At 37.3% G+C, this 20,695-nt stretch overlaps 2 protein-coding genes and 1 pseudogene across 4 annotated transcripts; all 3 read right to left on the bottom strand.

Moving 5' to 3' along the window:
* Positions 1-5,344: 5,344 nt before the first annotated feature.
* Positions 5,345-6,442, bottom strand: LOC132159447 (gastrula zinc finger protein xLCGF3.1-like). The gene has a single exon (XM_059568942.1). It carries the CDS (start codon positions 6,401-6,403, stop codon positions 5,537-5,539), a length of 867 nt encoding a protein of 288 aa, XP_059424925.1. The 5' UTR covers positions 6,404-6,442; the 3' UTR covers positions 5,345-5,536.
* Positions 6,443-10,207: 3,765 nt separating this feature from the next.
* Positions 10,208-11,649, bottom strand: LOC132159300 (gastrula zinc finger protein XlCGF8.2DB-like; annotated as a pseudogene).
* Positions 11,650-13,329: 1,680 nt separating this feature from the next.
* On the bottom strand, positions 13,330-16,515 carry LOC132159442 (gastrula zinc finger protein XlCGF8.2DB-like). 3 transcript variants are annotated; one of them, XM_059568931.1, is made up of 2 exons: positions 16,412-16,515; positions 13,330-14,551 (listed from the first exon to the last, which is right to left on the bottom strand). In XM_059568931.1, exons 1-2 carry the CDS (start codon positions 16,506-16,508, stop codon positions 13,560-13,562), a joined length of 1,089 nt encoding a protein of 362 aa, XP_059424914.1. In that variant the 5' UTR covers positions 16,509-16,515; the 3' UTR covers positions 13,330-13,559. The 3 variants fall into 3 exon arrangements, with proteins under 3 accessions (XP_059424914.1, XP_059424916.1, XP_059424915.1); XM_059568933.1 differs by having other exon boundaries at positions 16,211-16,463; XM_059568932.1 differs by lacking the exon at positions 16,412-16,515 and adding an exon at positions 15,160-15,457.
* Positions 16,516-20,695: the final 4,180 nt, after the last annotated feature.

Genomic DNA, 20,695 nt, shown 5'->3' with positions numbered 1-20,695 from the left:
TTCAGCATCATCACTCCAGTCTTCAGTGTCACATGATCTTCAGAAATGACTCTGATATGCAATTTGCCATTCAAGAAACATTTATTATAATCATTACTATCAATATTTAAAACAGTTAAGTTTTTTTTTTTTTTCAGAATTCTTTGATGAATAGATTAATCTAAAGATCAGCATTTATCTGAAATAAAACGCTTCTGTAACATTATACACTGTGGCACTCAAAAGCTTGGGGAAATACATTTTTGGAAATAAATCATAGAAATTAATACTTTTATTTAGCAAGGATGAAAAGACATTTCTAATGCTTCAAAAGATTTATATTTCAGATAAATGCTTTTCTTCTGAACTCTCTATTCATCAAAGAAACGTGCGGGGAAAAAATACTACTCTTTTCAACATAATAACAATGTTTTTTTTATCAGAAAATTAGAAAGATTTCTGAAGATCATGTGACACTGAAGACTGGAGTAATGATGCTGAAAAAATCAGCTTTGATCACAGGAATAAATTACATTTTAAAATGTATTCAAATATAAAGCAGTATTAATTATTATGTTTATTTATTTTTTTCACATTTTTACTGCTTTTGCTTTGGATCAAATAAATGCAGGCTAGGTGAGCAGAAGAGACTTTTGACTGGTAGTTTACCAGCAGACATCGAAGATTTGTTCCGTAACATGCATTCAGAAAATAATGTCACTTTAATCATACATAGTTTTACATTTTTTCATACCGATTTAAGGACCCAGAAATCCTCTAATTAAGATATTTGCTTTGCACAAGCAGTTGGAATCAATAGATTTGCCTTTCCCTCATGTACTGGAAGCTGTAGTCAGATGTTTCAGGAAATCCTCCCAGTGATCCCTCAACAAGGTCTGGTCTACTTGGTGCTTTGACTGAAGTCTAAAAATAAGTTTAATGCACCACCACTGGAAATGGTTTCTCTTTATTAAAAGCAATAACTCATAAGTATTGAAATCAAAAGTAACCAAGTCTTCACCTCGAGGTGTGGTGTGAATCTACTCCAAACACAGCATTTCATAGTCATGCATAAAATGTTCATTAGGTCATCCTTAAAAATGTTTCTGTTTGCAGTAACAGTAATTTTTTTTTCTTAAAAAAAAGGGTCGGTAGGTCGGTTTATATATATATTTTTTTTCAAGTTTAAATGTAAAAAAAAAAAAGTAAATTTTTGTGATGGCGATGACGTAGATATGAATTTAAACAAATTAGTATATCGTGACGTCATTGACTGGGTCTTCAACCCGTGCCTTCGGGCGCATAATTGCAAACCTCATTTTGATGCAGGCTATATAGACCACAAACAAATTTAAAGGTCCCCTTCTACGTGATCCCATGTTTTAAACTTTAGTTAGTGTGTAATGTTGTTGTTAGAGTATAAATAATATCTGTAATTATCACACAGCTCAAAGTTCAATGCCAAGCGAGATATTTTATTCAACAGAATTCGCCTACAACGAACGACCCGTTTGGACTACATCCCTCTAGTTCCTGCTGGAATGACATCACTAAAACAGTTTTTGTACTAACCTCCGCCCACATGAATACACCAAAAGGGGGCGTGGTCTTGTTGTGCTCCGACGGAGAAGAGGAAGAGTTGCGTTTGTGTTTGTCACCATGTTGTTGAAACGCTGTTATTTTCATCTCGGAGTCCAATTATCTTTGTTTGGGCTTCCCAGGGACGCTGTACTTGGAGATTAATGGTTACAATTTATGTTTAACCCGGTTCCCGAAAATTATAATCCACATGTAAAACTATGTGCAGCACATTTTGCTGAGGACAGCTTTCTCAATCTCAATCAGTTTAATGCCGGATTCGCACAAAGATTATTCTTGAAAGATGGAGCAGTTCCCTTTGTCTGGAGAAGGCGTTGTTTATGGACCACAACTGGTAAGTGTATTTTATTATTTAACTTGGTGCGTTTAACAGTTTTACTCTAACTTCTTACACAAAGGGCAACGCTGTTTAGCTTTGTTAACTAGATGTTAGGGCTGTGCAAAAAAACAAATGCGATTTTCATGAGCATCTCGTCATTAAAATGCTCCTGTGATTATAAGTACATCTCTAGCACATGCTCCTGCACACTTGCTTCTCAAAACTAGCCCAATCGCATTTCCAGGAGGGCAGTGCGCACTCAGCTTGTGTCGAATCACAACACAGGAAGCGCTGGCACAATCACAACTCGTTACGTATTTCTGAAGGAGGGACTTCATGGAACAAGGAAGTCATCAGCCCGTTTTTATGACAGTGAAAACAGCAGTATACAGATAGGTGAATTGTGTGAAAAATACTGTTTTTTTTTTTTTACACGCGAAACATGAACACATGTTATATTGCACACTGTAAACACAATCAAAGCTTCAAAAAAGCATGAAAAACGGGACCTTTAAATCTTTGTCAAAAACATGTTTATTGTATGAATTTCAGGTGAGAAGAAAAAAAAATGAGGTACTGTTATACTGTTTTATTTGCATCCACCGCTACGTATCAATGCAACCTACAAATGAGAGAACGTTTACTTTGCTTTCTTGGGTTGTCACTTTTGTGGAAAAAATCCTGTTTGATTTGAGTGACGAGTGTTCATTGAATCGATTGTAAAATAGATTTTGCATGTCTAAATAAGTTTTATACGGCAAATAACACCAAATATAGGTAAATCCACGGACAACAGGCGGGAGGAATGTAAAGATTCAATATATTGGTAAAGACCAATATGATTTATTGGCGTGAAGTTACGTGCACAATGACAAACAGGAGTGCAACATTTTCGAAAAACAATAAGCAGAGTGGACTGCCATAATGCAAAACATTTACTGCAGGCTTCAACATGGCTGTGTTTACGATTAAATTTCAACAACAAAAAAATCACAATTTTCTAGGGCTGTCAAAAAAATAGTTTTTCGAATATTCGTCGAATTTAAAATAAAAATCCACATTCGAATGCAAAAACGTTGCATTCGAATTTTAGGTGTGCATTAAGGAAGCTGCCTTATGAGCCCCGGTACTTCACAGTCCGTGTTCCGTTCCATCTCGCCGCGTGCACATCTGTTTCTACACAACTTTCAAAAGGCGGACAAGCTCGACACACAGTAGCTGCTGTCTCATCTTTCACCTCGTGTACGCGCACCGTCCGCGGTCTCAAAAAATGCCCGCACGCGGATGATGAAAAAAAGGACATAATGCAGACAGTGTGCGGACGGCCGAAGTATACTTGATCTTTATCAGTGACGCACGAGATGCGATGACGATGTATGTGTCATTGCATTATAAGGTTATGTTAGTCTATCCAGTTGAAGCCACTACAAAAAAGAGAGAACATCAATGTGTAGAAGATCTTGTTTACATCAAAACTGAAACCAAGCCGTTCACACAGAACACATATTTCGCGCATTTTCTAGAGGGACACCGTTGGACTCGCGTCTCGCACAAGAGAGCCGCATGTTTAGAAACACATGAAAAATTAATGTATTTAATTTAATTTTCTAAAAATATCTCGAGACTTTATGTTGAGTTTTTGTTCCCCATCCCACTGCATCTCATGTTTTTTAATGAAAAAATGTATTCTGTGTGACTGGTTTTCTGCCCTTTTTATTTATTTAACAATGCATGCATACATGACGCTGTTTTGTTTAGTTCTTTAAGCAACTTAATTAATAATTGGTTTATTATGTTTTCCACAGTCATGTATTCTAATGCTTTGAATAAACATGCAGTAATATTTTTCTTGAGGCCTCAGAAGAGAAGCAAAAAGCTTTTCTTCACCCTAACTGAAATTATGCATTTTAAATTCGAATACAATTCAAATTTTGATAATATTTAAGTAAAAAATTCGAATTTAGTTTTTCAGCTATTTTGACAGCCCTAGGCGATTCAAGCCTGAATCTGTATCTGTATGCATGAGACTGTCTGAATACCGGCAGATTTCACATTTCTGTTGTAAAAAGAGAAACATTGAGCAGAAGTATTATTTGCTGTTATGCGTGTGTGTCCTGGCTCAATAGAAAACTAAAGGGTGCCCAAGCTGCAGTTGCTCTGTGACGCCTGTTCAAAAAAAGGAAGAAAAAATGAAAAAAAAAAAAAAAAAAATTCGTTTTCGAAACTTGTGTTGGTTGATTCGTGCTTGATCCGTGCAATAGATTTTCGAACATAAAGTGACAGTCGACACGTTGACGGTTTTAGACTAGAAAGGAGAAGGGATGGGAAAAGATCTGGGCTCAGTTGTTCCAGAACTTTGTGCCAAGTTAAAGCGTTGTCGAGCTGTTTTAATGCATTTTATAGATGTGTTATGGTGCCCGAACCCGTATGACTTTGAACAGTGACCGCGAACATTTAGTTTACTACAGCCGCAGCCATCATTACCAAGCGCGAACCGTTGACTCTGACAGTGAATGAGACGAAGCAAACGCACAGGCCACAGTGTGACATCCGTTAACCAATAGTGTAAACACAGATGACGTCACAGGTTTTTTTTAATTAAAGAAGATAGCCTTCATTTGTATGTAGGCCTAGGTAATTTAAATATTTACAATACTTACTTAAATAAAATAAATAGTATTTTATTGCTTTTGTATCAGTTGTTTGAAGAGTAAAAAAAAATCGGTCTTAACACACATTTCCAATCGGCAAGTCGGTCGGACTAAAAGCAAAAAAAATAATAATAATTGAGTCGGTCCTAAATTGACAGGGTCGGTCGGGAAACAAGAATATTTTTAAGGATGGCCTTAATACGGTAAGGCTCCTCCTTTCTTACTTCCATATTTGTCAAACATAGTGAACACAAACCCCCACACACTTAACCCTCTTTGCAAGCACAAACCTAGACTGCTATAGTTACCCAAGCCAGGATTTGTCACAGTTAACAAGTTCATAGTAACAGAAGTTCAAATGGAATAATTGCAGCATCTCTCAAAGCAGCAAGCGAGTCTATCTCTACTTCAATTTAAACAGTTGTGACGCCTTAAATGTGACACCTTAAAGGCAGAACGCAGTTTCTAAACTACATATCAACACTTCTTGAGATAAGATAAAAAGATAACATAACAGTTAGCTAGAAGTTCCATCTCGAAACAGTATATGCTGCAAAATGCATCGCCGTGCAAAACCGTTGTACAACTGAAACAAGATGTGTATATATACACACGTGGCACTTTTAACTGTTGCTAACCACAAGTTGAGCAACACCAGACGGGGACATGTTCAAATGCATTGAAAATATTTCTAGAACATTTGCTAACGATTGCAACTCCAAATGATTTCCTAAGTAACTGGATCATTGTCCTTGTTTTAAAGATGATTTTCTGATGTTCCGGCTACTTGTTTTTTTTTTTACTTTGAGGCCTTTTGAATCCTTTGGACAAGGAGATCATCAAAATGAATTTCTAGTTTACTTTGTTCATTTTTTGCTCTTTCCAATTGAGAAATCGAGGAATAGCATATTTACTGGGTCACTTTGCACCTTACAGTTGATAGAAGTTATTTACATAACTTCCGACACCACTTATGATTTTCAAATCATCAGGTTTTGTCAAAACTATTGCAGATATTAGTGCCTTTATGTCTGAGAAGAGACGCAAACTGACTGAAGCTCTTCCCGCATGCCGTGCAGGGATACGGTTTCTCTCCGGTGTGGATCCTCTCGTGTGTCTTCAGATGTCCGGATTGATTAAATCTCTTGTCGCAGTATGAACACTGGAAAGGTTTTTCTCCAGAGTGAACTTTCTGGTGCACTTTCAGTTCACTATTTGTAATAAACGACTTCCCACACTCACCACATATGTGATTCTTCAGACCCTCGTGTCTTTTCTGGTGCACGATTAAAGATCCAAGCTCTGTGAAAGCTTTTCCACACAACAAACACACATGAGGTTTCTCGCGCGTGTGGACTTTCGTGTGCTTTCTCAGGGATAGCGCTGTAAGAAAGGTTTTGTCGCACTGATCGCAGTGAAACGGTCTTTCTCCAGAGTGAGAAAGCAGATGCGATTTGAGAGCTCTTGCTTGTGTGAATCTCTTTTCACACAGACAGCATGCGAAAGGCTTCTCTCCAGTGTGGATCCGGGTGTGGATCTTAAAGGTGTTTCTGTTAGCAAAACTCTTTCCGCAGTGAACACATGAATAGGGTCTCTCTCCGGTATGAGTTCGCCGGTGTTCTTGAAAGTTTCTCTCGTATTTGAGACTCTTTCCACAATAATCACACACGAATGGCTTCTCTCCAGTGTGAACTCTCATGTGAACCTGAAGGTTGTGTTTGTAGTTGAAAGTCTTTCCACACTGAGGGCAGGCAAAAGTTTTTTTTGGCCTTGGCTCCGGTTGTTCTCCAGTTTCAACAGGATGGTGTTTCTCCTCCGCTTCATTCAGTTCTTCGTCCTCATTGTTTTCATCCATTACGGCTGAAATTCAAGAACAATTTGTCTCAGTACAAAATAAAGTTGTCACAAATGGTTGTTGAAGTTAAAACATGGTAACCACAAAGTAACCATGGTTTTGCAACACTAAACAGTATAAACATGCTTTTGTAGTAAAAGAAAACCGATAGTAATCAATAGGGCTAGGTTTTGACAAATTTCACAGTTCTATGAAATATCAATTATTTTGGATATCAGGTAGAGTGTATGCAAAATTTTACTCATGGAAAAAGAAAATCAACTAATTCTGTAAAATACACTCGAGAGTCAGGTAGTACTACACTACTATAAAATTGAAAATTAAAATTAACTGATTTGTGGACAATCGCTTAAACTACACTCAATTAAGTCAAAATTGCATAATTAAATTTCTACTCCAATTCCATTTTTATATACATGAACATTTAAATGATCACTGTTTATTTGAACAGACAATGTTGAAGAACAGTAGAAAATTATAAGAACATTTTTTAAATGATGCATATATTTAGCAAAATGCTTCTCTCTAAAGTTCATATTTCTAACTGACTAACGAGGTCACCGAATAAGTTTTATTCTGAGGTAAATGTGACATGACACGTTTACAATATGTATTTTTTGTTGGTATGCTCATCAATTAATGTAAAGATGGGGTAATTGTGTGTCTGCTCAATTCAGTGTATGTAATGGAGTTAGTTTTTATTTAATATTTAGATGGATGTTTATATCAAAGCTGGTAAATGGTTGTATGGTTGGTCATACTATTATAAACCATTTGATGTATGCAGATGATTTGGTGAATTATTATGATTTTTTTCATATAGTAGTGCTGATCTTCAGCAGTTACTGAGGATTTGTTCTCGATATGGTTCAGATTTTGATAATAAATACAATGCCAAAAAGAATAATATCAGTAGGAAAGGATGCAGCAGACTGAAAGGAGGATCTTGTTATATCGTGTCACATTTTAATACAACTTGTTACTTTTATTACCCTAACATCTTAAACTACATGGAGGACAATTTACATCTCATTAACTCAAACCTGTTGTAGCAAAATTCCGACCTGAGATGTGTTTTTGAGTTGAACGTCCACAAACCGGAAGTGCAATAAACTAGTTAGACAAAAAGGCGTATAGAATAAAACTAAAGAAATGACACTTGAACCAAGAGAAAATATGCGATCTGCCACGCCACATTTAAAAAAAAAAAAGTATTAATATTCTTAAAATATCACATAAATTCATGCAAGTGTTAAGAGAGCAGGAGCTCTACTGATGCTGGGCAGTCGTTTTATTCACACATAAACGAAAAACGCACAGATCAATCTTGGGATTTTAGAATAGAGGTCGTTCAAACTGAGATTGCTATGCAGCAGAAAAAAAAATGCTTTTCACTCACCAATCCAAACAATAACAGACTAAAAACGAGTTGCATTCATCGCATCCTTCTTCTTTCACTTTTGTGGTGGATGACAAACAGATTTGTTTAATTTGCGCCTCCTGCTGGACTGGAGCGTGGAGAACATTGCGATTTGACACAGGACAAACTGACAGAAACAAAATACTCGGATATTCTTCAACTGATCCAAAAAACTATCAAAAACTATTGAAATGCTATTACAGATTTCTATGCGAATATATTGTAACATGTATTCAATCTATCTGTCTTTCTCTATCTGTTCGTCCATCCATCCATCAGAGCGTCACAAAATAATTTGAATATGCTGATCAATAAACAATTTTAATATGACTTTTTTTTTAAGAAAAGTACTGACCCCATATGTTTGTACAATAGAATGTACACACACAGGGATGAACCAGATTATAATAGAAAAGATCAAGCACCATAAAATGAGACAACGAAAATTTAATAAAATAATTTAAATGTAAGTAAAATGCAGGTAAAAGTTTAAGGTACCATATTAAATAATAATAATAAAAAGACAGTTCCTTGTGAAATATGCAAGCAAGTCATTATTTTCAACGTCTTTTACTGAAATAATTAGTTCCTTGAAAATCAAAAGAAAAATATGTAGTTGTTGTATGGAAATAAAACATGCAAAACCTTTGTGTGATTTCTGTAACATAGCTTGTTTCATTACTGGATAAGTCTCCATTTTTGTATGATTATCTTGAACGAATGAATGCCTTAATGACTTTAATGCTTTATTGACAAATATATTTTAAGTCACTTGTCGCCATCTACTGGTGTAACGATGTAATATGATCTTTATTTGGAGTAACTTTAAAAAAAAGTTTAAAGGCAGGGTAGGTAAAAAATTTATAAATAACTTTCTTCCAAATTTGTTAAAACTTTCTATATATATCAATGCATAATTAAAATGTAAGTACTCTGATAAAAAGAGTATAAAAATCAAGTGACTCTAGACCGTTTAATCTGTATTAAACACAGCTCATTATTTCCATTTCGGGAGGAAACATAGGATTGGCTTAGGCGACTGTCACTCTCTCGCAACCATGGCAACCACCCTTTTGCCACACATGACCTGCCCACTTGCGCGAGCACGTTTGATTTGTGGAATTCAACAGGCACGGATCCTAGGAATACCAAAACAATGGCAGAGAAACAGCAAGCAAAATTCACAGTACCGGCCTATGCAGTTAGTGAAGGAAAACCAGGCAAAAAAAAGGAAGACAGTAACAGTACAAGAAAAGGCAATGAACAAAAAGTCTTTGGATAAACAAAGAAATAAAACGCGAGTTAATATCGGCGTGGCTTTCCAGCGATGGCGAGAACTGAGGGAACTCAAGGGGCTGAAAAGTGACTCCTTGATGGCTTTATTTCTGCTGGACAGGTAAATCTTTCTTTTTGTATTTTGATCATACATATTTTTTTCATGAAGCATGTGTCATTAGCACACGTAGCTGCATAATATAGCTAACATAACATTACTTAGCGAGCCGTAGTAGAGGCTTTGGAAGGAGCCCAGAAGGGAGGGGGTGGAGTGAATGGAAATAATGAGCTGTCTTTAAAACAGTCGTGAGAGGTCTACAGTCACTCGATTTTTATACTTTCTTTTTCAGAGTACTTACATTTTAATTATGTATTGATATATACATAAAGTTTAAACAAATTTGGAAAAAAATTTTTTTTACCTACCCTGCCTTTAATATCCAAACTATAAACTTTTTTCTATAAACAATTAATCAGAGTTGTGGACTTGGACTTGATTCCCAAATTTGAGGAGTTGCGACTTGACTGAACATAATTAATAAAGACTTGCGAATCGACTTAGACTTTGAAAACAAAGCACTATAGTAAATAAACTCTAAAAATCTCTCTTTAAAACATATATTAATGTATAGTAAAGCTATATATGTATTAATATAGTATAGTTAATTAAAATATTAATACATTTATTTTTTTGTAAAAAATCATCCAGGACGTTTAATTTTATTAAATATTGAAAAATACATACTTACATATTTACCAGATAGCAAAACTGACCGAAAGAGCTATTGAGCATATATTAATAACCCATGATTAATTCTGTAAAGTGAGGAGTATTCAGCTGTTTGTATGTTCTTATCATTTCTGTTTCATGTAGAGTAAAACCATATATATATATATATATATATATATATATATATATATATATATATATATATATATATATATAAACACACACACACACACGTTGTTACTTTTTATTTGTTCATGTAAAAACATTTTAATGAGGCATGTATATACCAGTTTGTAAGGCATTTAAAATACTAATACTATCATTTAAATGTCTGGAATAATTAAGATTGTTTATTGGTTTTAAAGGAAGTTTCTTCTGCTTACAAAGGCAGCATTTATTTGAGAAAACTACAGTAAAAATACTAATATTATTACAATATTATTACTATTTAAAATAGCTGTTGAATATATTGTAAAATGTGATTTATTACTGATCAAAGATGAATTTTCAGCATCTTTCCTCCAGTCTTCAGTGTCACATGATCCTTTTGAAATCATTCTGTTTTACTGCTCAAGATCTTTTTTTCTTACAAGAAAAAAATTCTGACCCCAAACTTTTGTGTTCTACACACACAAACACACACAAACACACACACACACACACACACACACCTCTTAGAAAGCCAAGGTTTCTGAAGATTAAAAGCTTATTCCTGCAACACAGAGTGATGTTTCTTCTTATGACTCAGCAGCTGGTTTGATTGGTTGAAACTCTTCCCACAGAGTGCAATGATATGGTTTCTCTCCGGTGTGAATCCTCTCATGTGCTTTTAGGGTTCCTGAGCGAGAGAACCTCTTATCGCAGTGTGAACACTTGTACGGTTTCTCTCCAGTGTGAATCCTCTGGTGCACGTTCAAGTGTGTGGCTGAAATAAACCCATTCCCGCACTCGAAACACACGTGAGTTCTCATACCTGTGTGTATCTTCTGATGCTCTTTAAAACCATCCAGTCATGCGAAACTCTTTCCACACAGAGTACACAAGTATGGCTTGTCCTGGCTGTGAACTTGCAAGTGTCTCTTTAGTATGGATGATACAAGAAACGTTTTACCACATTGGTCGCAGTTAAAAGGACAGCAAAGTGAGTGTGAAGATGTTCTTTAAGACTGCTGACACGTGTGAAACTCTTTCCACACTCGACACAAGTGTATAGTCTCTCTCCAGTGTGGATCCTCGTGTGCTTTCCACACTGATTGCATGTGTGAGGCTTTTCTCCACTGTGAATTTGAATGTGCCTCCTAATGGCTCCTGAGTGCGCAAAACCTTTTCCGCATTGAGGACAGATGAATGGTTTCTCTCTGGTATGAATCCTTATGTGTTTGTTTAGGCATGTTTTGTATGCAAAACTCTTCCCGGAATGGTCGCACGTGAATGGTTTCTCTCCTGTATGAACTCTTATGTGATCCACGTGGTTCCTTTTACACCAGAAACCCTTCCCACATTGAGAGCAAGTGAAGGGTTTCTCGCCGGTGTGAATGAGTCTGTTGCGTGCAAGGCCGATTTTTTGCGTAAAACTCTTCGCACATTGAGGGCAGATGAATTTTTTTTTACCCTTCCTCGTTTTTGGGATTTATTGTTATTATCAGTCAGTGATTTCTCAACTGAAATATTTTTCTCCAGGTATGAAATTGTTTCTCTTCGTGCAGTTCTTGACTTTCCTCTTTCACTTCCATCAGGTCTACATGAACATAGGAAATTAAATCATTAAAAAAGTCGCAAAACAAAAGCTTTGCTGTAGATTTAGGAAATTCTCACAGCCATTATGGTTTTCTAACTTCTAAATCTGGTATTATGTGCTGGTTTTATTATTTTATTTCAAAGCTCTTTTGATTTTAACTACACCAACTAAAACCAATGCAGCCAACTACATGCAGCTTTTGTGACCTGAACGTTCTTCAGTCTCATCACTGAAGGTTCAAGAATAAACACCAACCTGTTTGTTTTTCAGTGAGTTTCATTTTGCAGGGTTCTAGATCTCTCGTGTTCTCTATGTCCTTCAATAAACTCTGGCTTTACAGATTTCACTTCTTCCTGGTGGACTGGACGCTTATATTCAATGTTCCAGTATTAATTGTTGAATTGTTTTTAGTGGAACGTCACTGAGGATGTGATTCTTATCACTGAACAGAGCAGACCTGCCAAACATAAATAAAAATAAATTATAATACATTCAACATTTTTTATTAACTCACATTATGTATTAACCTTTATGATATATATATGTGTGTGTGTGTATAATACAATAAATTCTTATACAATCTTAATCTTAAATTTATCTGCACCCTGATCAACATATAGATTAGGAAATTTATGTAAACAACATTACAACTCACGAATTGTCCTTTGGAATCAGTCTGACCCTTACTGAATGAACTCGTGGAATCTATCAAAATTATGTTATTTTTACTTTAATTTATGTCATACTTTGCGTACTTCGGGAAATTGATAGCTTAATACTGACCTCGTTGCGTTCAACTGATCGACCGTTACTGCCGTTTTCAAACAAAGAGCGCGCGAAACTCTGGAAATTACCTCAACTAAACCACCTTTGATAATTATTTGAAAATAATCTATATTTGTGCTAGCTCTCACTATAAGACTTCTGTAATCATTATAAATATCATTTACTTCCACTAGTCATCATTTTTTAACTCAAATATACACGGTTTTTATTAATTTACTATATACATTTAACTAAGAAATAACCGTTTGTTAGTACGAAACGTTAAAATAAATGTTCCATGATTTCCATATAGAAAAATAAAATACGACTTTTCATAATTATATAAATATAAACATTTCGCGCATCTTTGTTTACACTGGAATCTGACGCCACCAATAAAAGAAACATCGAAATGAAACCTACATCATCCTCGCAGCTCCTCCAGCATCATCTTCTTCTACGCTTCATGGCGGGACACAAAACAGACCAAAAGTCGTTTCCGCCACCTACTGGAGTAGAAAATACAACTCAATGCAGAAAACTTGATAAAACGCTTTCTGCAGTGTCAGAGAAGTGTACCTGAAAATTATTGTGTATTGATTTTAAATAATAATAAATAAAAAAATACATGGAGCCTGTTTAAAATTTTTGGTTTCCATTTGTAAAGTTTCTCCCCCACTCTCACCAGTTTTTACTTTCTTAATGTGCGTCGCCAGGTGTCAGCACGATATAAAACAATTACTGAGTGGCGTTTTATTTTTATGCATTTACTTTTGTCAGAAAACGGAATAATAATAAAAAAACAGTGGCAAGTTTATAAGAGATTCCCATTTGTATCCATAATTCAGTAGTAATAATCAAAACATGTATAATTCATCAAATTTTCACAACCCTTAGGAAAATTAACCTTGGTTTCATTGTTGTAAAAGTGTGGTGACCATGTTTTTTTTTTTGTTTTTTTTTGGCGTATTGATTACAATTTGTTTTATTTGTTGTTCAACCACAGTTTTACTACAAATACAATGGTTAAATAAAGTGAGTTGACATCTGGTCATGTGTTTTTAATGAAGACAAACACTAGTATAGACCTAGTGATAGAATGGTTTATTTACAGTATTCAGATGCAATGTTGAAACAAAAGGTTCGGTTCAAACAAAAAAAGTCACTCTTTCTCCTTTTGGGATTCAGATTCTCAGGATACCTTTGGATCATGCATTGTCCACTTGAATCAGTAGATGATTTGATCGCTTATTACCAGATGGCCGTCAGTGCTGTGACTTCTCTCGTGTGCTTTCAGGTGCGGCGACTGAGCGAAACTCTTCCCACAAAGTGAGCACTTGTAGGGTTTCTCTCCAGTGTGAATCCTCTGGTGCTGCTTGAGCTGGTCGGACGTGATAAAAGCCTTCCCGCACTCAGAGCACACGTGATCCTTCACACCACTATGGACCTCCTGATGCCTTTTAAAGCAGTCCACCCGTGCAAAACTCTTCCCACACAGAGAACACAAGAAAGGCTTCTCACCTGAATGAACTCTGAGGTGTCTCTTCAGCGCAGACGCGGTAATAAAATCCTTACCGCATTGATCACAGTTAAAAGACCTTTCGGCGGCATGAGAGAGTTGGTGATCTTTGAGACCGTTGATGTGTCGGAAACTCTTCCCGCATTGTTCGCAACTGTAAGGCCGCTCTCCAGTGTGGATGGTCATGTGAAACCTGAGCTTTTCCTTGCGTATGAAGCTCTTTCCACACTCTTGGCAAGTGTGCGGTCTTTCTCCAGTGTGGAGTTTGACATGGCGCTGCAGGTTTGTGTTCGTCGTGAAGCTCCTTTCGCAATGCAAGCACGTGAAAGGCTTTTTTCCAGTGTGGGTAATCACGTGCCTCTTGAGTCTCGTTTTACACGCCAAGCGCTTTCCGCACCATTCACAAGTGAAAGGCTTCTCTCCGGAGTGGATTTTCACATGCCTGTCGAGTCTTTCTTTGCACGCGAAACTCTTCGCGCACACAAAACACGTGAACGGTTTTTCTCCGGTGTGAATTCTTATGTGGCGCTCGAGGCGTGATTTACCTGCAAAACTTTTTCCGCACTGAGGGCAGATGTAAGACTTCTTGATTTTGATCGTTTTCTGTGCGAGAATCAGAGATGTTTCATCAGTGACGGAGTGAGGATGTTGCTCCTCCACCTCATTTAGGTTTTTACTTTCCTCCTTCACCTCCATCACACCTGGATGAACATAATAAAAAGATGGTAAATCTGGGAGGGGAAAATAAAATATGTGAAACCCAAAAAACTCCACACTAATATGTGACCTCTAGACCACAAAATCAGCAATTAATTGAGATTTATACATAATCTGAAAGCCTTCCAGTGATGTATGATTTGTTAGGATATGACAAGATATACAACTATTTAAAAATCTGGGGTGCAAAGAAATCTAAATATTGAGAAAATCGCATTTAAAGTCCAAATTAAGTTCATAGCAATGCATATTACTAATCAAAGATTTCAGTTTTGAGATATTTACAGTAGGAAATTAACAAAATATCTGCATGGAACATGATCTTTACTCAATATCGGCATGATTTTTGGCATAAAAGACAAATCGATAATGTTTGCGATTGCTACAAATACACCCGTGCTGCTTATGACTGTTTTTGTAGTCCAGTGTCATAAATATCAAACTTTACATCACCTCTACTCTTCCAAACATTGATTCATGTAGCATAACTGCTGTACAAGGTCACTTGTCATGTATCTGTCCATATATTACTTGATAATGTATGCTGTAACCTAAGTTTCTTTTCAATGAAGAATCAAGAATAAACACCAACCTCTTTGTCTTTCAGTATCTTAGGTTTCATACCGCAGGATTCTGGATCATGTTCTCCCTGTTCTCTTCAATAAACTCATACTTTTGCATATTTCAGTCCCAAGCACATGGATATCTATGACAGCCCATAGACATCGTTGCTGCTTTTTGTTCTCAAAACACTGTTAGCATGGCTTGTCGCAGACAATATTCATGCTAAGTATCAAATTAATGCCTGTTAATGTAGTTAAACATATTTATAATGTTTACACTTATGCTAATTGCCAAATGTATGCCAAACGTAACAATTTAGTCTCATCTACTTAATTATAGCTGAAGAATAGGGATCTTCCCAGATAGCACACGTACGTCTGCAAGATGTCTGTTAAAGATTGCTTGATCTGCAAAGCATCTGCTATCTACAAACATCTGATAGACGTCTAAGTCAGTTTTACATACATTCTAAATCACAAACATCTTAAAGACGTCTAATAAATGTATATTTGACATCTGATAGGAAACAGCCTCTCTCTCTCTCTCTCTCTCTCTATATATATATATATATATATATATATATATATATGTATATATATATATATATATATATATATATGTATTGAGTAAATGAGTAAAAGGTCCAAAAAATAATATTTCTAGCCATCAAATAGACGTGCTAAGTCATGCATCATGACAGTATATCTTCAAATCTTCTAAATAACTGCTCTACAAGGTCATTTTGTCATGTATCTGTCCATATGTTATTTGATGGAGTGTCTATTTTGTGACCTTAGTTTCTTTTCAATAAAGAATCAAGAACAAACAACCTATTTGTCTTTCAGTATCTTAGGTGTCATGCCGCAGGATTCTGGATCACTGTTCTTTTCAATAAACTCTTTATTTTTGCATATTTCAGTCCCTAGCCCGTTGATATCTATGACAGGCCATAGACATCGCTGCTGCTTTTGTTCTCAAAACACTGATAACAACATACCTACAAATAGTCGCGGATAATATGTTACTGTCAAGTATCAAATTAATGACCGGTAACATATGTAACAGTGATATGTTGTCACCGTTACTTCTAAACAGTCCCGTGCGGAGTCATTTAACGAACAGCTCGTTTGCGAATGTCGGGCTGTTTACGTTTTGCGAACTGTCAGTTTGCGCGATAAATCCGTCCCGGTTCTCGCGGCCGAGATATAGCGTCAAATATGATGCGTTCCGAATGCGTAACGTGATTATAACAAATGCTACCGTCAAACAAACATAGTTACCTATTTCTGCACGACTAAGAGCAGAAGCTGACCGGCCCGGAAGAACAAGCGCTTTATATGGCCACGCCCATTCTGACGTAGAAGCGCTGTGTTCCATTCGCCTTTCTGGTCTGTTCTGGACTGTCTTCAGCTCGCTTGTTGCTCATTTATCAAGTATCTGAATGGTTTCTCATCTCCGACTCACTTTAGAGTTGTCTAAAAGCGTTATGTTTCAGGAACAGTTCTCCTGATATGAGTGTGTGCATTAAAATGTAAAATCTGATGTCTTCATATAAACGTATTAATAAACATCTGTGCCAGGGATATGAAACGCTGCTATAATCATATCAAATGTTTATTGTAGAATAGAATAGAACATCTAGAGTCGATATGTATATCAAACGCCGTAAAACTAAGAAACCTAATGTAAATGGGCAAATTAACATTTACATTAGGTCATTTAACAGAAGCTTTTATCCGAAGCGACATTAGAAACAATCAAAACTAACAAAAGAGCAATAATATACAAGTGCTATGACAAGTCTCGGTTAGCCTAAAGCCGCAGAATATATATATATATACAGAGAGAGAGAGAGAGAGAGAGAGAGAAAAGAGAGAGAGAGACACACACACACACACACACACACACACACACACATAGATATACATATAATAAAAAGAAAATGTGTAGACAGAATAGAAAAATAAAAGCTAAAGGCCTTTTTTTAAAAAGAGAACAAGCAGTTAGAAAACAAATAGAGAGTGCAAGTGTTAGAGGGGCAATTATTATTATTATTATCATTATTATTATTAAAACAAAGAAAAGAATAGATAAATAGAATTATGACAGCTCTAGTATGGCTGCTCTGTAGTAAAGTGATGTGAAACTCCACCGTCAGCTAAATAACCGTCTATTTATTCAGTGTTGTTGTGCGTGACCGTCCAGCTCTTTTGAGCTAGAGTAGACCACAGCTTCCTGGAGATCAATGGTGTCATTTTCACATCACATGTTAAAAGAGTCTTAAGTATCCAGCGAGTGTTTGGCTCTGGTTTCTTGTGGTCTTCAGCTCGTTTGTTCTTTATCAAATATCTCAATTGTTTTTTTCCAATCAGACTGATTTCAGAGTTTCACTAACAGCCTTTATGGAGCAGGAACAGATAATCTGTTATAACTGTGTATAAGAGTACTGCCTGATATTTTCAGGAGATGTTTTGTATGGAGTGGAAGTCAGAATGTTTAGTTCATATCGGTTCATGTTAACAGAAAAGAAAATTAGGCTTAGAAACTGCTGACTGATACACTGACCACATTCATCTAAAAATAAACACGTGGTCCGCCGTAGGAAGCTGCAGGCTTGCACTGTTGCAGAGGTAAATGTCATACTGATGTAAAGAACACGTCTGTGCGAAGGTTTTGAGATGTGCTTTTGAGATGTGATGCAATAATGGAAATATTGGTTACTGTGTCACAATTCGCCTACTTATTCTACAGCGCCCTGTCAGTTATCTTGTCTCAGTTAACATCATCCACATTTCATTTCATTTCACTGTTGGAGAGGAAGTTGTGGCCTAATGGTTAGAGAGTTGGACTTGTAACCCTTTGCTGACGGTTTTATGGGTTCTGTTTAATTCTTTTAAAGGTCAGTTTTAAATACAGCAAATTGCGAGCAAGCTTTTCTGCTTTGTGATTATGAAGACCATCAGCACAAACAACACTGTAACTGAGACTCACCAGAGACAGTAATGTTGAATCTGTATGTGACATTGCTGCTGTTCCTGATGATGGTCACTTGATAAAGTCCAGAGTCTGTGTTTCTGGTGTTTGTGATGGTCAGAGATCCAGTCTGAAGATCTGTCTTTAGTCTGTCTCTGAATTTCCCATCAAGAACATCAAATGTGGAGAAGATCCCATCATATATGATTATAGCTATACGAAGCTTTGAAAGTCCAAAAGTCCAGTACATCCGATTATCTTTCTGTATTTCAGTGACACCAGATTCAAGAGTGACTGAATCTCCCTGCATCACAGATACTGACTTCACTGCATCTGAATCAGCAAACACACCTGAAGAACAAACACAAACAGATTAAGACCTTGAAAGAACTTTCTTTTTTTATGATGCAGGAACTTTGGGCTCCACAACATCATACACAGAAAACACTTTTGCTTCAGATAAGTCATGACTGAAACACAGGCTTTTTCAGCTTCAGTGTTTTTACATAAAGGACACTTAGAAATATATATATATCCACTAATATAAAGAGACAAACTCTTTAGAACTGTTCTGTAATGAAATGACAGATGCTCTGATATGAAACTGCTTTCAGGAAAGTCAGTAGTATTGATGTACGTGACCATTTAGCTGTTTCTTTGCACATTTCACAACATGTTGACATCAGCCACAGCTTCCTGTTCTTCAGTTGTGTCCTTTTCTATAGATCAAAAACCTGACACATAACACGATCAGTGTCTAGAAAAGTTCTGACAAAAATTCAGACAAAAAAAATAAACTAAATCAAATAAACTAACTTCCATCACTCCAGCACCACCGCCTCGGGCAGCCACTGGCAATCTCTGCTCCTTCACGCTGCCCGACCTCCTCACCATGGCCATAGCCAGGCTTTGAAAATTAGTGAGGTCCAGGGGGTTTCTATAACAAGCCCCTTATTATAGAACTGTGCTATAATAACCCATTATTGTCCCAATAAGGTGGCATCCATTTAATTACACTCAATAAGTTTTTTCTGCATACTGTTTTATACTGTACTACAATATTGAGGTGCTGATAATTGCCACTATTTGCAATAAGTAGTATAAATAGCAGAAAATCCTGTAAATAGAATATATAATAATATAATATAAATAGAATCTATAGTTGTTTGCACTTAGTGTAAATTGCTGTTGTCTTTTCTGATTACTGCCAGACGAATGCCGGTGATTTTGGAAATTACATAAGATAAAGTAATGGCTGACCCTAAACTGCAACTTCCTACTTTATAAGAAACAAAACTCAAAACCAGTGTGTCATATCTGCCTCTAATGGTGGCTCCAGTCGCCCTATTAAACCACCTAAAACAAAAAAACAAAAAGTCCAGAAGGGTGGTGGAGCAGAAGCGGAACAAGAGGGAGGGATGGAGGGCCAGGCTCATGCAGGGGAACTGGATCAGTAGCGTAGAACAGTGGTGGGCCTGGGCTATGGAACAGAGGGCTAGACCATGGGACATGGTGCAGTGTTGGACCTGGACCCTGGAGCATGGCCAGGTCTAGACCGTAAAGCAGTGGCATAAAGGGGATGAATGGAGGACCTGGGCCATGGAGCAGAGGTAGACCTGAAATGTGAAACAATGGTGGGCCTAGGCCGTGGAGCAGTGGCATAAAGTGGAACAATAAAGCAGGTGACCACCAGTTCAGAGCCAGCAGAGCAGGAGGACAGGGCAGAGCTGGCAGAGCATTAGATTTTCTGGCAGAGAAGATATCCACCAACGTAGATGACCACCAAGATGGATCAGGTGGGACTGGGACAGAGAGGTTAATGGAGGACTCTGCGGGTGTAACAGGACAAGTAGAGAGTTAATAAATGAACTCCTTGGATGTGACCGGGAAGACTGTCAGTTCATGAATGACCTCCATGGCCATCACGGGACAGACAAAGGGTTCAGAAGCAGACATCATCACTTCTGCAGCAGGGGGTTCTGCAGCAAACACCGCCACCTCCAGAGCAGATTCATGGACAGGAGAGGCATCTGGGACAGACTTATGGACAGGAGAGGCCTTTGGGTTTGACTGATGTACAGGAAAGGCCTCTGGGGTGGACTGATGGACAGGAGAGGCCTCTAGGGTAGATTCAAGGAAAGGAGAGGCCTCAGAGTGGACAATTGGACAGGAGAGGCCTCTGAGGTGGACACATGGACAGAAGATGCCTCTGGAGTGGGCTCATGGACAGGATAGGCCTCTAGGGTAGATTCAAGGACAGGAGCGGCCTCTGGGGTAGACACATGGACAGGAGAGGCCAATGGGGCAAACACAAGGACAGGAGTGGCCTCTGGGGCAGACTCCTGGATAGGAGATGCCTCTGGGATGCAGTGTGCAGCCCAAACACTCGAATCTCACTCAGGCAATGCAGTAAACAGAGGGATGCCTGTTGGGCTTGAGAGTGTTAAGGGTGTGAAGCTTAAGAGGGTGAAGATCCCTGGGATGCCAGCCACTCACACTTGCAAACAGTCTTTTCAGTCCAAGCATCTGCAAGTGCTTGGGTACTATAGCCCCCACCAAAAAATCCTTAGGGGAAACTAACTAAACCATCC

The sequence above is a fragment of the Carassius carassius genome, chromosome 16 (assembly GCF_963082965.1).
Source record: "Carassius carassius chromosome 16, fCarCar2.1, whole genome shotgun sequence".
Classification (NCBI taxonomy): domain Eukaryota; kingdom Metazoa; phylum Chordata; class Actinopteri; order Cypriniformes; family Cyprinidae; genus Carassius; species Carassius carassius.
Note: the sequence above shows the minus strand (reverse complement) of the source record. Positions and strands in the feature narration are given on the sequence as shown.

Coding starts and splice junctions, on each gene's coding strand:
- LOC132159447 (XM_059568942.1), bottom strand. CDS start 6,403: ATGGATGAAAACAATGAGGACGAAGAACTGAATGAAGCGGAGGAGAAA.
- LOC132159442 (XM_059568931.1), bottom strand. CDS start 16,508: ATGGAACACAGCGCTTCTACGTCAGAATGGGCGTGGCCATATAAAGCG. Junction 14,552..16,411: donor TCTTAGTCGTGCAGAAATAG/GTAACTATGTTT, acceptor ATGTTCATCCAG/GTGTGATGGAGGTGAAGGAG.